General features: G+C 50.5%; 1 protein-coding gene across 1 annotated transcript in view; it reads right to left on the bottom strand.

Moving 5' to 3' along the window:
• The window catches only part of TMEM8B (transmembrane protein 8B), a 182,750-nt gene that overhangs the window by 54,068 nt on the left and 113,134 nt on the right, over window positions 1–15,548 (bottom strand). Inside the window, exon 3 of the mRNA XM_083155505.1 lies at window positions 1,726–1,933. Coding sequence (XP_083011631.1) covers window positions 1,726–1,933 — 208 coding nt within the window. The remainder of the gene's footprint in view (window positions 1–1,725; window positions 1,934–15,548) is intronic.

Below are 15,548 nucleotides of genomic sequence, written 5' to 3'. Positions count from 1 at the left end.
GAGACAGCTCAATCACAGAGAAAGAGAGATACGTCTCAGTCACAGACAGAAAGAGACAGCTCAGTAACAGATATAAAGAGACAGCCCAGTCAAAGAGATATAAAGAGACAGCTCAGTCACAGAGACCGAGAGAGACTGCTCAGTCACAGAGACCGAGAGAGACAGCTCAGTCACAGAGACCGAGAGATACGTCTCAGTAACAGACAGAAAGAGACAGCTCAATAACAGATATAAAGAGACAGCCCAGTCAAAGAGATTTAAAGAGACAGCTCAGTCACAGAGACAGAGAGAGAGACAGCTCAGTCACAGAGAGAGAGACACAGCTCAGACACAGAGACAGAGAGACACAGCTCAGTCACATAGACAGAGAAAGAGACAGCTCAGTCACAGAGACAGAGATAGAAAGCTCAGTCACAGAGAAAGAGAGACAGCTCAGTCACAGAGACAGAGAGAGACAGCTCAATCACAGAGACAGAGAGAGACAGCTCAGTCACAGAGACAGAGAGAGACAGCTCAGTCACAGAGAGAGAGACAGCTCAGTCACATAGACAGAGAGAGAGACAGCTCAGTCACAGAGACAGAGAGAGACAGCTCAGTCACCGAGACAGAGAGAGACAGCTCAGTCACAGAGACAGAGAGAGACAGCTCAGTCACAGAGACAGAGAGAGAGACAGCTCAATCACAGAGACAGAGACAGCTCAATCACAGAGAAAGAGAGACATCTCAGTCACAGGGACAGAGAGAGAGAGACAGCTCAGTCACAGAGAGAGACAGCTCAGTAACAGAGACAGAGAGAGACACAGCTCAGTCACAGAGAAAGAGACAGCTCGGTCACAGAGACAGACAGAGAGACACTGCTCAGTCACAGAGACAGAGAGAGACAGCTCAGTCACAGAGACAGAGAGAGACAGCTCAGTCACAGAGAAAGAGAGATACGTCTCAGTCACAGACAGAAAGAGACAGCTCAGTAACAGATATAAAGAGACAGCCCAGTCAAAGAGATATAAAGAGACAGCTCAGTCACAGAGACAGAGAGAGAGGCAGCTCAGTCACAGAGAGAGAGACACAGCTCAGAGACAGAGAGAGAGACACAGCTCAGTCACAGAGACAGAGACACAGCTTAGTCACAGAGACAGAGAGAGACAGCTCAGTCACAGAGAGACAGAGAGAGAGACAGCTCAGTCACAGAGAGAGACAGCTCAGTCACATAGAGAGACAGCTCAATCACAGAGACAGAGAGACAGCTCAATCAAAGAGAGACAGAGAGAGACAGCTCAGTCGCAGAGACAGAGAGAGACAGCTCAGTCGCAGAGACAGAGAGAGACAGCTCAGTCGCAGAGACAGAGAGAGACAGCTCAGTCGCAGAGACAGAGAGAGACACCTCAGTCACAGAGAGAGACAGCTCAGTCACATAGACAGAGAGAGACAGCTCAGTCACAGAGAGAGACAGCTCAGTCACAGAGACACAGCTCAGTCACAGAGACAGAGAGAGACAGCTCAGTCACAGAGACAGAGAGAGACAGCTCAGTCACAGAGACAGAGAGACACAGCTCAGTCACAGAGAGACAGCTCAGTCACAGAGACAGAGAGAGACAGCTCAGTCACAGAGAGAGACAGCTCAGTCACAGAGAGACAGCTCAGTCACAGAGACAGAGAGAGACAGCTCAGTCACAGAGACAGAGAGAGACAGCTCAGTCACATAGAGAGCGCTGAGAACTGTTGGACCTTGATGGTGATCTTGCCCTCGTCCTTGGGTAGGTGGGCTGCCAGGAACCAGTCTCCCGGGAGGGGGCTGGTGATGTTGAACACCCCGGTTGTCCTGTTGGGTAAGGTCCATGTGAGTGTCAGTGTAAATGATCCTGGCACAGCTGTGTCCCGGGGGAAGTGGGCACTCAGCGGGTTGATGACTGGGGGCGCTCCAGGCCTGAAGTATCTGCAGAGAGGACAGAGGAGGCAGCATGATACATACACGGAGACACCTATGTACTAGGGCGGCACTACTATTAGCAGCCCCTACAGCCCTATCCTGACCTGAGTGTGAGGTGACCTCAGGGTGGGCGATAGTATAGGATACATACATGGAGACACCTATGTACTAGGGCGGCACTACTATTAGCAGCCTCTACAGCCCTATCCTGACCTGAGTGTGAGGTGACCTCAGGGTGGGCGATAGTATATGATACATACATGGAGACACCTATGCACTAGGGCGGCACTACTATTAGCAGCCCCTACAGCCCTATCCTGACCTGAGTGTGAGGTGACCTCAGGGTGGGCGATAGTATAGGATACATACATGGAGACACCTATGTACTAGGGCTGCACTACTATTAGCAGCCCCTACAGCCCTATCCTGACCTGAGTGTGAGGTGACCTCAGGGTGGGCGATAGTATATGATACATACACGGAGACACCTATGTACTAGGGCTGCACTACTATTAGCAGCCCCTACTGCCCTATCCTGACCTGAGTGTGAGGTGACCTCAGGATGGGCGATAGTATATGATACATACACTGAGACACCTATGTACTAGGGCTGCACTACTATTAGCAGCCCCTACTGCCCTATCCTGACCTGAGTGTGAGGTGACCTCAGGGTGGGCGATAGTATATGATACATACACGGAGACACCTATGTACTAGGGCGGCACTACTATTAGCAGCCTCTACAGCCCTATCCTGACCTGAGTGTGAGGTGACCTCAGGGTGGGCGATAGTATATGATACATACACGGAGACACCTATGTACTAGGGCGGCACTACTATTAGCAGCCCCTACTGCCCTATCCTGACCTTAGTGTGAGGTGACCTCAAGGTGGGCGATAGTATATGATACATACATGGAGACACCTATGTACTAGGGCGGCACTACTATTAGCAGCCCCTACTGCCCTATCCTGACCTGAGTGTGAGGTGACCTCAGGGTGGGCGATAGTATATGATACATACATGGAGACACCTATGTACTAGGGCTGCACTACTATTAGCAGCCCCTACAGCCCTATCCTAACCTGAGTGTGAGGTGACCTCAGGGTGGGCGATAGTATAGGATACATACATGGAGACACCTATGTACTAGGGCTGCACTACTATTAGCAGCCCCTACAGCCCTATCCTGACCTGAGTGTGAGGTGACCTCAGGATGGGCGATAGTATATGATACATACATGGAGACACCCATGTACTAGGGCTGCACTACTATTAGCAGCCCCTACTGCCCTATCCTGACCTGAGTGTGAGGTGACCTCAGGATGGGCGATAGTATATGATACATACATGGAGACACCTATGTACTAGGGCTGCACTACTTTTAGCAGCCCCTACTGCCCTATCCTGACCTGAGTGTGAGGTGACCTCAGGGTGGGCGATAGTATATAATACATACACGGAGACACCTATGTACTAGGGCTGCACTACTATTAGCAGCCCCTACTGCCCTATCCTGACCTGAGTGTGAGGTGACCTCAGGGTGGGTGATAGTATATGATACATACACGGAGACACCTATGTACTAGGGCTGCACTACTATTAGCAGCCCCTACTGCCCTATCCTGACCTGAGTGTGAGGTGACCTCAGGGTGGGCGATAGTATATGATACATACACGGAGACACCTATGTACTAGGGCGGCACTACTATTAGCAGCCCCTACCGCCCTATCCTGACCTGAGTGTGAGGTGACCTCAGGGTGGGCGATAGTATATGATACATACATGGAGACACCTATGTACTAGGGCTGCACTACTATTAGCAGCCCCTACCGCCCTATCCTGACCTGAGTGTGAGGTGACCTTAGGATGGGCGATAGTATATGATACATACACGGAGACACCTATGTACTAGGGCTGCACTACTATTAGCAGCCCCTACAGCCCTATCCTGACCTGAGTGTGAGGTGACCTCAGGGTGGGTGTCACGGACCCACCGGTCGCCTGCTCCGATACGTCAATCTGAGCAGCGCCGGCCGTGACTGGGGTTCACTCAGGACACTCGGGTCCTTTCCTTGAGGTACACTGCCACCAGCCAAAACCTGATTTTAGCGCCTGAAACTGCGCAAGGGGCGGCTTGGCTCGCCCCTGACCACACAATACAAGATAACAATGGTAACGCTTTCCAGCCTTTCTCTTCTGAGGCTAATGAGTCTTAAGAACGCAGAACCAGGACTGAGAATATGTATTATTTATTCCTAGAAAACTACAGAGCTTTAGAAAATAGTTACAAGGTTTTACAGTGATTTTAAAAGTACACACAAGTTTTAAATGCAAATTTCAGAAATAAAATAAAAGGAAAAAAAGACAGAACCGTATCCTACAATCCTGAAGTGGGGGGGTCCTCCACAAGAAATCTCTCGTCGCCTACAGCCTGCTTGCTCGACCCCCAGGTAGTGACGCTGACTATAGGGAGAAGAGTCTTAGTTATACCTTGCAGACTCCCTCATCCCTCCCACCCTTGGGATTTTTAAACATTCCCTTGCTGAGCCTAGTGAAGGTCCCCAGATATAGGATCTTTCCCATAAAGAATTTGTCCCTGCTTTGAAGTAGATTTTCTACATTCCTCAAGTGATAAGAGGTGATTTAGTGCAGGGCCAGAGCACCTTTTGGCCTGTTGGCTGGACACTATTGCTCTCCCCCCCAATCTGGTTTATGAGGGGTCTCAGATCTTATCTTACATCCTAACTCCAGAGGAGTCCACAGATGGCTACACTCCCTGGGTCACCAATAGTCCACACACATAATACATGACATGTTCTGATCTCCCACATAATAATCACAGGCGGCATGATTTTACCAAACATACCAGACATACATTGATTGAACAGATAATCATAACAGGAGGCATACGTTAATTGATTGATCACCTGATCTGATCGTTACACCTCCCCCTTTTAAAATGGCGCACGGAGGCGGTGACCCACGTCATCGTCTCGTCAGTGCGCTATTCACTACCTCGCCGCGAGAGTCCATCCGCATTACTGTGGTGGGCACCCTTTTTGTGCTGGATGGTAAAGGTGTACTGCTGCAGTATGAGGCTCCATCTTAGCAGTTTTCCATTATCTCCGGCAACTCTATTCAGAAATACTAGTGGGTTGTGATCTGTAATGATTAAAAAGTCCCGTCCATACAGATATGGCTGGAGTTTTTGGAGGGCCCACACAATCGCCAAACACTCCTTCTCAACGGTGGCATAGGCCACTTCTCTGGGGAGCAATTTCTTACTTAAGAACAGGATGGGATGCTCCTCTCCTTTCTCATTGACCTGGCTGAGCACAGCACCTAACCCATAATTGGAAGCGTCAGTCTGCACCACAAACTTCTTTTGGAAATCTGGGGCCTGCAGCACAGGTGACTTAGCTAATGCAGACTTCAGTGCCAAGAATGCCCCCTCACATTCCTCCGTCCAATTGACCACCTGGGGCAACTTCTTTTTGGTTAAGTCTGTCAGGGGTTTTGCTAGGGTGCTGTAGTGGGGTACAAATTTTCGGTAGTACCCAGCAGTACCTAGGAAGGACATGACCTGTTTTTTGGTTGTGGGAGTGGGCCACTCTGTTATAGCCTCTACTTTGCTTGACTCTGGGCGAAGGGTACCACCTCCAACACAGTGGCCCAGGTAGTGTACCTCACCCAGCCCAAGCTGGCATTTCTCTGGTTTGATCGTCAACCCAGCCCCAGTGATTTTGCTTAACACACTGTTCAGATGGATCAGGTGCTCTTCCCAGGTCTGACTGAACACCGCAATGTCATCCAGGTAGGCGACGGCATGTCGCTCCTGGCCTTCCAGCAGGTCATTAACCAGGCGCTGAAAGGACGCAGGTGCATTTTTCATTCCAAATGGCATGACCAGAAACTCAAACAGGCCGAATGGTGTGATAAATGCAGACCGCTCACGGGCCTCAGGTGACAGTGGGATCTGCCAGTAGCCTCTACTCAAATCCATGACAGTGATGTAACGTGCCTGGGCCAGCTGATCTAACAGTTCGTCTATCCTGGGCATGGGATAGGCATCAAACACAGTGGCATCATTTAACCTCCTATAGTCTACACAGAAGCGGGTGCCCCCACACTTCTTTGGGACTAGTACAACTGGGGCAGCCCAAGCACTGTGAGACCGTTGAATCACCCCAAGCTGCAGCATTTCATCAATTTCCCTCTTCATGGCTTCCAGCACCTCAGGAGAAGCCCGGTATGCTGGCTGCCTGAGGGGGGTCTGACTACCTGTGTTTACATGATGAGTTACCAAGTGGGTCTTCCCAGGCCTCCCTGTGAAATGTGACTTGTAGGGCTGCAGTGTGTCAGTGAGCTGTTCTCGCTGTGCCTCTGTCAGTTTATCACTGAAGTGGGCATCAGACAGGGATCGCCCCTCCTTAGCAGCAGCTGCTAAATCCATCAGGGGGTCAATTTCCTGATCATTCTCAGGCAAACTACACACAGCAAACACACAAGCCCCCCTTTCATGATAAGGTTTGAGCATGTTGACATGATACATCTTCTGCCTCTTACGTCCCTCCCCCTTTTCCACAATGTAATTAACATCTTTAATACGCTGTACTACAGTGTAGGGACCCTCCCAGGCAGCCTGCAGCTTGTTCTGTCTCATGGGAACCAGAGCCAATACCCTTTGCCCCACCTCAAAGATACGTTCTCTAGCCTGTCTGTCGTACCATTGTTTTTGCTTGGTCTGTGCAGCCTTCAGGTTGCTCTGTGCCATTTCCATTAGGAACTGCATTTTCTCCCTGAATTGCACCACATAGTGCACCACGGATGTTTCCGGGGTGATCAACCTTCCCTCCCACTCCTGTCTAATCAAATCCAGGGGTCCACGTGCACTGCGCCCATACAGGAGTTCAAAGGGGGAGAAGCCCGTTGATTCTTGAGGTACCTCCCTGTATGCAAACAGGAGGTGCGGCAAGAACCTTTCCCAGTCCCTTCCCTGGGACTCCACAAAGACCCTCAACATCTGTTTTAGGGTACCATTGAAGCGTTCGCAGAGGCCGTTCGTTTGGGGGTGATAGGCAGAGGTGATGAGGTGATCCACCTGCATCCTCTTACAGAGACTCTGCATGAGCTTGGACATGAACTGAGTACCCTGGTCAGTTAGCATCTCCTTTGGGAAACCCACCCTGCAGAAAATGGATATGAGCGCATCCGCCACTTTGTCTGCGCGGATGGAGGAGAGTGCTACAGCTTCGGGGTACCTCGTGGCATAGTCCACCACAGTGAGAATATATTGTTTCCCTGAGCTGCTGGGGATAGCTAGGGGCCCCACAAGATCTACCCCGACCCGCTCAAATGGTTCTGCGATAAGTGGTAATGAAATGAGAGGTGCTCGGCCCTGGTCACCGGGCTTCCCAGCTAACTGGCCGGCATGGCAGGAGCGACAGTAATTGGGTACATCGTTCCCCATACTAGGCCAGAAAAAATTGGGTCTCAAACGGGCTTGAGTTCTTTTCGGACTCATATGTCCGCCTAAGGGAATTTCATGAGCTATTTTCATTAACCCTTCCCTATAAGCCTGTGGAACCACCAGCTGCCTGTGAGGACCTTCATCTTCAGGGTCCTCTGAGGAATGTGGCTCACGGTATAACAGCCCATTTTCTACAAAAACTCTGACTAAGCTATCCCCCATTGGGACCTCCTTGGCTTGCTCTCTGAGAGCGGCCAAGCTTGGATCGGTCTGCTGTTCTGCTTTGAATGCCTCACTTCTGAGCAGCTGATCAGTGTGGGGAAACAAGGCAGGTAAACCCCCCCCCTCCTCCAAGACAGTATCTGAACTGGAGACTTCTACAGGAGGGGAGGGGGGTGGAGGGGGGTCTACTTCCAGGGAGTCCCCTTCCACACAGGCAGGGGTTAAATCACAGCTGTTCTGGGCTGCAGCTCTCCTTGTCTGAACTGCTAACACAGAGATTGCCTCAGTATTCTGTATAACCCCTGATACTGGTGCTTCCACAACATTATCTGGCCATGATACATCACATAATTCTACCTTAGTACAGACATTGTGCCCTACTCCCCCCCTGTACATTTGCAAAGGGATAGGTTCTGCTAAACACAAATCTGCAACATCACATACATTAACATTACTATTGTAAAGCTCAGCAGGGGTCGCCTGAGGGACAGAAGGGTTAGCTAGTAACACAGAGTCAGTACCAACATCACTTTCATTGACATAGGCAGTGTGCATCCTTCCAAGATCAGTCCCCAAAAGCACACTGGCAGGTAGATTGTCCAGCACCCCAACATCACGGATGCCTCTTCCAACCCCCCAATCAAGGTATACCCTGGCCATAGGAACACCAGGGTGGACCCCACCCACCCCCCGTACAGCAATAGTCTTTCCTGGGATGATGTCCTCTGGGCCCACCAATGCTGGTTCTATGAGCGTCAGATCTGCACCCGAGTCTAATAGCCCAAGCGCCACCGTTTGTCCTACCTGGACTGATTGTAGATTGTCCCGGGGTTTCTCCTGGGGTCCTCCTACACACAGGACGACAGGCACAGGTTTCACGGCTGGGCCCCCCACAGGAGAGTTCCTCTTGGGGCAGTGGAAACTGATGTGCCCCACTTCATTGCAAGTAAAACACCTGCGGCCAGTTGCCAAAACAGGTTTTCCCCCCACCCCCCCAACAAATGCAGCGGCTGCTGGTTTAGTTGAAGAGGCCTGCTGGGGCGATTCTCCGGGTCTCCGCTCTCTCCAGCTGACTTGCCCGGGCGTCCCCCAGGTCTTCTTTGCCACAGAAGCCCTGGTGCTGGTGTATTGGTCTGCCAGGGTGGCAGCCTTTTCTGCTGATTCGGGATTCCGGTCCAGGACCCACTCTTTAACCTCAGCTGGGCAGAGTGCAATGAACTGCTCCTGCAGAATGAGGTCCTTCAATTTATCATAGTCCTTTACTTGCAAGCCCTCAACCCATTGATGCAATAGGGTTGACAGTTGTGCTAACAGGCCCCCATAGGTATCAGAGGGGCTGCGCTTTGAGTCTCTGAACTTCTGTCGGTATGCCTCAGGGGTGATGTTGAAACGCTTTAACAAGGCTTTCTTTATGGCAGTATAATCTCCATCCAGCTCCTGGGGAAGGTCAGCAAATGCATCCAAAGCCTTTCCCTTCAGCCCAGGGGTTAAATAACTTGCCCATTCACTGGGGTCCAGTGCAAACTGCCGGCAAGTCTTTTCGAAACTCCTGAAGAAAGTATCCAGGTCACCATCTTTCTCCAGCACGGGAAATTGGTCATGCCGGGGCTTTTTCCTACCCGGGTTACCAACAGCGCTCTGGCAGCTGAGCCTCACCAGTTCCAACTGGTACTCACGCTCGGCTTGACGCTCTGCAGCCTCTCTGTCGGCCGCAGCCTGGCGCTCTGCAGCTTCTCTGTCAGCAGTTGCCTGGTAATGCTGCAGTAGCTGCACGGCCATTGTGGGGTCCAGGTCCTTCATTTGCCTGACAGCAGTTTGAAGGTAACTCTGCAGTGTAGACTCACTGTTGCCAGCAGATGCATCTGACCCTGGCGGGGCATCACTTGTGTTGTCTTGTGCCAACTGAGTCCCTGGAGTAGGAGTGTCCCTGGACTGGCTTCCTCCAGCAGCTAGAACCCGATCGGCTTCCATGAGTGCCTTTATCATCAGTTCTTTACTCAGGCCAGACCAAGGGATGTCCCTCCGTACACATATAGTCGCCAGATCATCACGTCTCATCATCCGGTAATCAGACATCCTGAGTCTCACACTTGTCAAATAAAATGATAGGAAAGAAAACAAGAGAAGGGAGGGAACAGAAATTGCATCCACTGTGTGACTTTTAAAACTATAGTAAAGCTCTGAGTTCTGATTCTGGTGATGTGGGTATTTCTCACAAAATTCTACCCACACTCACTTAAGTTCTTAAAGAGAAAAATGAATTCTCCACCCCACCGCTTGCCGCCAAATGTCACGGACCCACCGGTCGCCTGCTCCGATACGTCAATCTGAGCAGCGCCGGCCGTGACTGGGGTTCACTCAGGACACTCGGGTCCTTTCCTTGAGGTACACTGCCACCAGCCAAAACCTGATTTTAGCGCCTGAAACTGCGCAAGGGGCGGCTTGGCTCGCCCCTGACCACACAATACAAGATAACAATGGTAACGCTTTCCAGCCTTTCTCTTCTGAGGCTAATGAGTCTTAAGAACGCAGAACCAGGACTGAGAATATGTATTATTTATTCCTAGAAAACTACAGAGCTTTAGAAAATAGTTACAAGGTTTTACAGTGATTTTAAAAGTACACACGAGTTTTAAATGCAAATTTCAGAAATAAAATAAAAGGAAAAAAAGACAGAACCGTATCCTACAATCCTGAAGTGGGGGGGTCCTCCACAAGAAATCTCTCGTCGCCTACAGCCTGCTTGCTCGACCCCCAGGTAGTGACGCTGACTATAGGGAGAAGAGTCTTAGTTATACCTTGCAGACTCCCTCATCCCTCCCACCCTTGGGATTTTTAACCATTCCCTTGCTGAGCCTAGTGAAGGTCCCTAGATATAGGATCTTTCCCATAAAGAATTTGTCCCTGCTTTGAAGTAGATTTTATACATTCCTCAAGTGATAAGAGGTGATTTAGTGCAGGGCCAGAGCACCTTTTGGCCTGTTGGCTGGACACTATTGCTCTCCCCCCCAATCTGGTTTATGAGGGGTCTCAGATCTTATCTTACATCCTAACTCCAGAGGAGTCCACAGATGGCTACACTCCCTGGGTCACCAATAGTCCACACACATAATACATGACATGTTCTGATCTCCCACATAATAATCACAGGCGGCATGATTTTACCAAACATACCAGACATACATTGATTGAACAGATAATCATAACAGGAGGCATACGTTAATTGATTGATCACCTGATCTGATCGTTACAGTGGGCGATAGTATATAATACATACATGGAGACACCTATGTACTAGGGCTGCACAACTATTAGCAGCCCCTACTGCCCTATCCTGATCTGAGTGTGAGGTGACCTCAGGATGGGCGATAGTATAGGATACATACACGGAGACACCTATGTACTAGGGCGGCACTACTATTAGCAGCCCCTACAGCCCTATCCTGACCTGAGTGTGAGGTGACCTCAGGATGGGCGATAGTATATGATACATACACGGAGACACCTATGTACTAGAGCGGCACTACTATTAGCAGCCCCTACAGCCCTATCCTGACCTGAGTGTGAGGTGACCTCAGGGTGGGCGATAGTATAGGATACATACACGGAGACACCTATGTACTAGGGCTGCACTACTATTAGCAGCCCCTACAGCCCTATCCTGACCTGAGTGTGAGGTGACCTCAGGGTGGGTGATAGTATATGATACATACACGGAGACACCTATGTACTAGGGCGGCACTACTATTAGCAGCCCCTACAGTCCTATCCTGACCTGAGTGTGAGGTGACCTCAGGGTGGGCGATAGTATATGATACATACATGGAGACACCTATGTACTAGGGCGGCACTACTATTAATAGCCTCTACAGCCCTATCCTGACCTGAGTGTGAGGTGACCTCAGGGTGGGCGATAGTATATGATACATACATGGAGACACCTATGTACTAGGGCTGCACTACTATTAGCAGCCTCTACAGCCCTAACCTGACCTGAGTGTGAGGTGACCTCAGGGTGGGCGATAGTATATGATACATACATGGAGACACCTATGTACTAGGGCTGCACTACTATTAGCAGCCCCTACAGCCCTATCCTGACCTGAGTGTGAGGTGACCTCAGGGTGGGCGATAGTATATGATACATACATGGAGACACCTATGTACTAGGGCTGCACTACTATTAGCAGCCCCTACCGCCCTATCCTGACCTGAGTGTGAGGTGACCTTAGGATGGGCGATAGTATATGATACATACATGGAGACACCTATGTACTAGGGCGGCACTACTATTAATAGCCTCTACAGCCCTATCCTGACCTGAGTGTGAGGTGACCTCAGGGTGGGCGATAGTATATGATACATACATGGAGACACCTATGTACTAGGGCTGCACTACTATTAGCAGCCTCTACAGCCCTATCCTGACCTGAGTGTGAGGTGACCTCAGGGTGGGCGATAGTATATGATACATACACGGAGACACCTATGTACTAGGGTGGCACTACTATTAGCAGCCCCTACTGCCCTATCCTGACCTGAGTGTGAGGTGACCTCAGGATGGGCGATAGTATAGGATACATACATGGAGACACCTATGTACTAGGGCGGCACTACTATTAGCAGCCCCTACAGCCCTATCCTGACCTGAGTGTGAGGTGACCTCAGGGTGGGCGATAGTATATGATACATACACGGAGACACCTATGTACTAGGGCGTCACTACTATTAGCAGCCCCTACTGCCCTATCCTGACCTGAGTGTGAGGTGATCTCAGGGTGGGCGATAGTATATGATACATACACGGAGACACCTATGTACTAGGGCGGCACTACTATTAGCAGCCCCTACAGCCCTATCCTGACCTGAGTGTGAGGTGACCTCAGGGTGGGCGATAATATATGATACATACACGGAGACACCTATGTACTAGGGCGGCACTACTATTAGCAGCCCCTACAGCCCTATCCTGACCTGAGTGTGAGGTGACCTCAGGGTGGGCGATAGTATATGATACATACACGGAGACACCTATGTACTAGGGCGGCACTACTATTAGCAGCCCCTACAGCCCTATCCTGACCTGAGTGTGAGGTGACCTCAGGATGGGCGATAGTATATGATACATACATGGAGACACCTATGTACTAGGGCGGCACTACTATTAGCAGCCCCTACTGCCCTATCCTGACCTGAGTGTGAGGTGACCTCAGGATGGGCGATAGTATATGATACATACATGGAGACACCTATGTACTAGGGCGGCACTACTATTAGCAGCCCCTACAGCCCTATCCTGACCTGAGTGTGAGGTGACCTCAGGGTGGGCGATAGTATATGATACATACACGGAGACACCTATGTACTAGGGCGGCACTACTATTAGCAGCCCCTACAGCCCTATCCTGACCTGAGTGTGAGGTGACCTCAGGGTGGGCGATAGTATATGATACATACACGGAGACACCTATGTACTAGGGCGGCACTACTATTAGCAGCCCCTACAGCCCTATCCTGACCTGAGTGTGAGGTGACCTCAGGATGGGCGATAGTATATGATACATACACGGAGACACCTATGTACTAGGGCGGCACTACTATTAGCAGCCCCTACAGCCATATCCTGACCTGAGTGTGAGGTGACCTCAGGGTGGGCGATAGTATATGATACACACATGGAGACACCTATGTACTAGGGCGGCACTACTATTAGCAGCCCCTACAGCCCTATCCTGACCTGAGTGTGAGGTGACCTCAGGATGGGCGATAGTATATGATACATACACGGAGACACCTATGTACTAGGGCGGCACTACTATTAGCAGCCCCTACAGCCCTATCCTGACCTGAGTGTGAGGTGACCTCAGGATGGGCGATAGTATATGATACATACACGGAGACACCTATGTACTAGGGCGGCACTACTATTAGCAGCCCCTACAGCCATATCCTGACCTGAGTGTGAGGTGACCTCAGGGTGGACGATAGTATATGATACACACATGGAGACACCTATGTACTAGGGCGGCACTACTATTAGCAGCCCCTACAGCCCTATCCTGACCTGAGTGTGAGGTGACCTCAGGGTGGGCGATAGTATATGATACATACACGGAGACACCTATGTACTAGGGCTGCACTACTATTTGCAGCCCCTACAGCCCTATCCTGACCTGAGTGTGAGGTGACCTCAGGATGGGCGATAGTATATGATACATACACGGAGACACCTATGTAGAAGGGCTGCACTACTATTAGCAGCCCCTACTGCCCTATCCTGACCTGAGTGTGAGGTGACCTCAGGGTTGGCGATAGTATATGATACATACACGGAGACACCTATGTACTAGGGCTGCACTACTATTAGCAGCCCCTACTGCCCTATCCTGACCTGAGTGTGAGGTGACCTCAGGATGGGCGATAGTATATGATACATACACGGAGACACCTATGTACTAGGGCTGCACTACTATTAGCAGCCCCTACTGCCCTATCCTAACCTGAGTGTGAGGTGACCTCAGGGTGGGCGATAGTATAGGATACATACACGGAGACACCTATGTACTAGGGCGGCACTACTATTAGCAGCCTCTACAGCCCTATCCTGACCTGAGTGTGAGGTGACCTCAGGATGGGCGATAGTATATGATACCTACACGGAGACACCTATGTACTAGGGCGGCACTACTATTAGCAGCCCCTACTGCCCTATCCTGACCTGAGTGTGAGGTGACCTCAGGATGGGCGATAGTATATGATACATACACGGAGACACCTATATACTAGGGCGGCACAACTATTAGCAGCCCCTACAGCCCTATCCTGACCTGAGTGTGAGGTGACCTCAGGGTGGGCGATAGTATAGGATACATACACGGAGACACCTATGTACTAGGGCGGCACTACTATTAGCAGCCCCTACTGCCCTATCCTGACCTGAGTGTGAGGTGACCTCAGGGTGGGCGATAGTATAGGATACATACAAGGAGACACCTATGTACTAGGGCGGCACTACTATTAGCAGCCCCTACTGCCCTATCCTGACCTGAGTGTGAGGTGACCTCAGGGTGGGCGATAGTATATGATACATACACGGAGACACCTATGTACTAGGGCTGCACTACTATTAGCAGCCCCTACTGCCCTATCCTGACCTGAGTGTGAGGTGACCTTAGGGTGGGCGATAGTATATGATACATACACGGAGACACCTATGTACTAGGGCTGCACTACTATTAGCAGCCCCTACAGCCCTATCCTGACCTGAGTGTGAGGTGACCTCAGGATGGGCGATAGTATATGATACATACACGGAGACACCTATGTACTAGGGCGGCACTACTATTAGCAGCCCCTACAGCCCTATCCTGACCTGAGTGTGAGGTGACCTCAGGGTGGGCGATAGTATATGATACATACATGGAGACACCTATGTACTAAGGGGGAACTACTATTAGCATCCCCTACAGCCCTATCCTGACCTGATTGTGAGGTGACCTCAGGGTGGGCGATAGTATAGGATACATACATGGAGACACCTATGTACTAGGGCGGCACTACTATTAGCAGCCCCTACAGTCCTATCCTGACCTGAGTGTGAGGTGACCTCAGGATGGGCGATAGTATATGATACATACACGGAGACACCTATGTACTAGGGCGGCACTACTATTAGCAGCCCCTACAGCCCTATCCTGACCTGAGTGTGAGGTGACCTCAGGATGGGCGATAGTATATGATACATACACGGAGACACTTATGTACTAGGGCGGCACTACTATTAGCAGCCCCTACAGCCCTATCCTGACCTGAGTGTGAGGTGACCTCAGGGTGGGCGATAGTATATGATACATACATGGAGACACCTATGTACTAGGGCTGCACTACTATTAGCAGCCCCTACAGCCCTATCCTGACCTGAGTGT

Source organism: Crinia signifera, chromosome 1, assembly GCF_055691185.1.
Source record: "Crinia signifera chromosome 1, ASM5569118v1, whole genome shotgun sequence".
Classification (NCBI taxonomy): domain Eukaryota; kingdom Metazoa; phylum Chordata; class Amphibia; order Anura; family Myobatrachidae; genus Crinia; species Crinia signifera.
The sequence above is the reverse complement of the archived record's forward strand: the minus strand, read 5'-3'. Positions and strand labels throughout refer to the sequence as shown.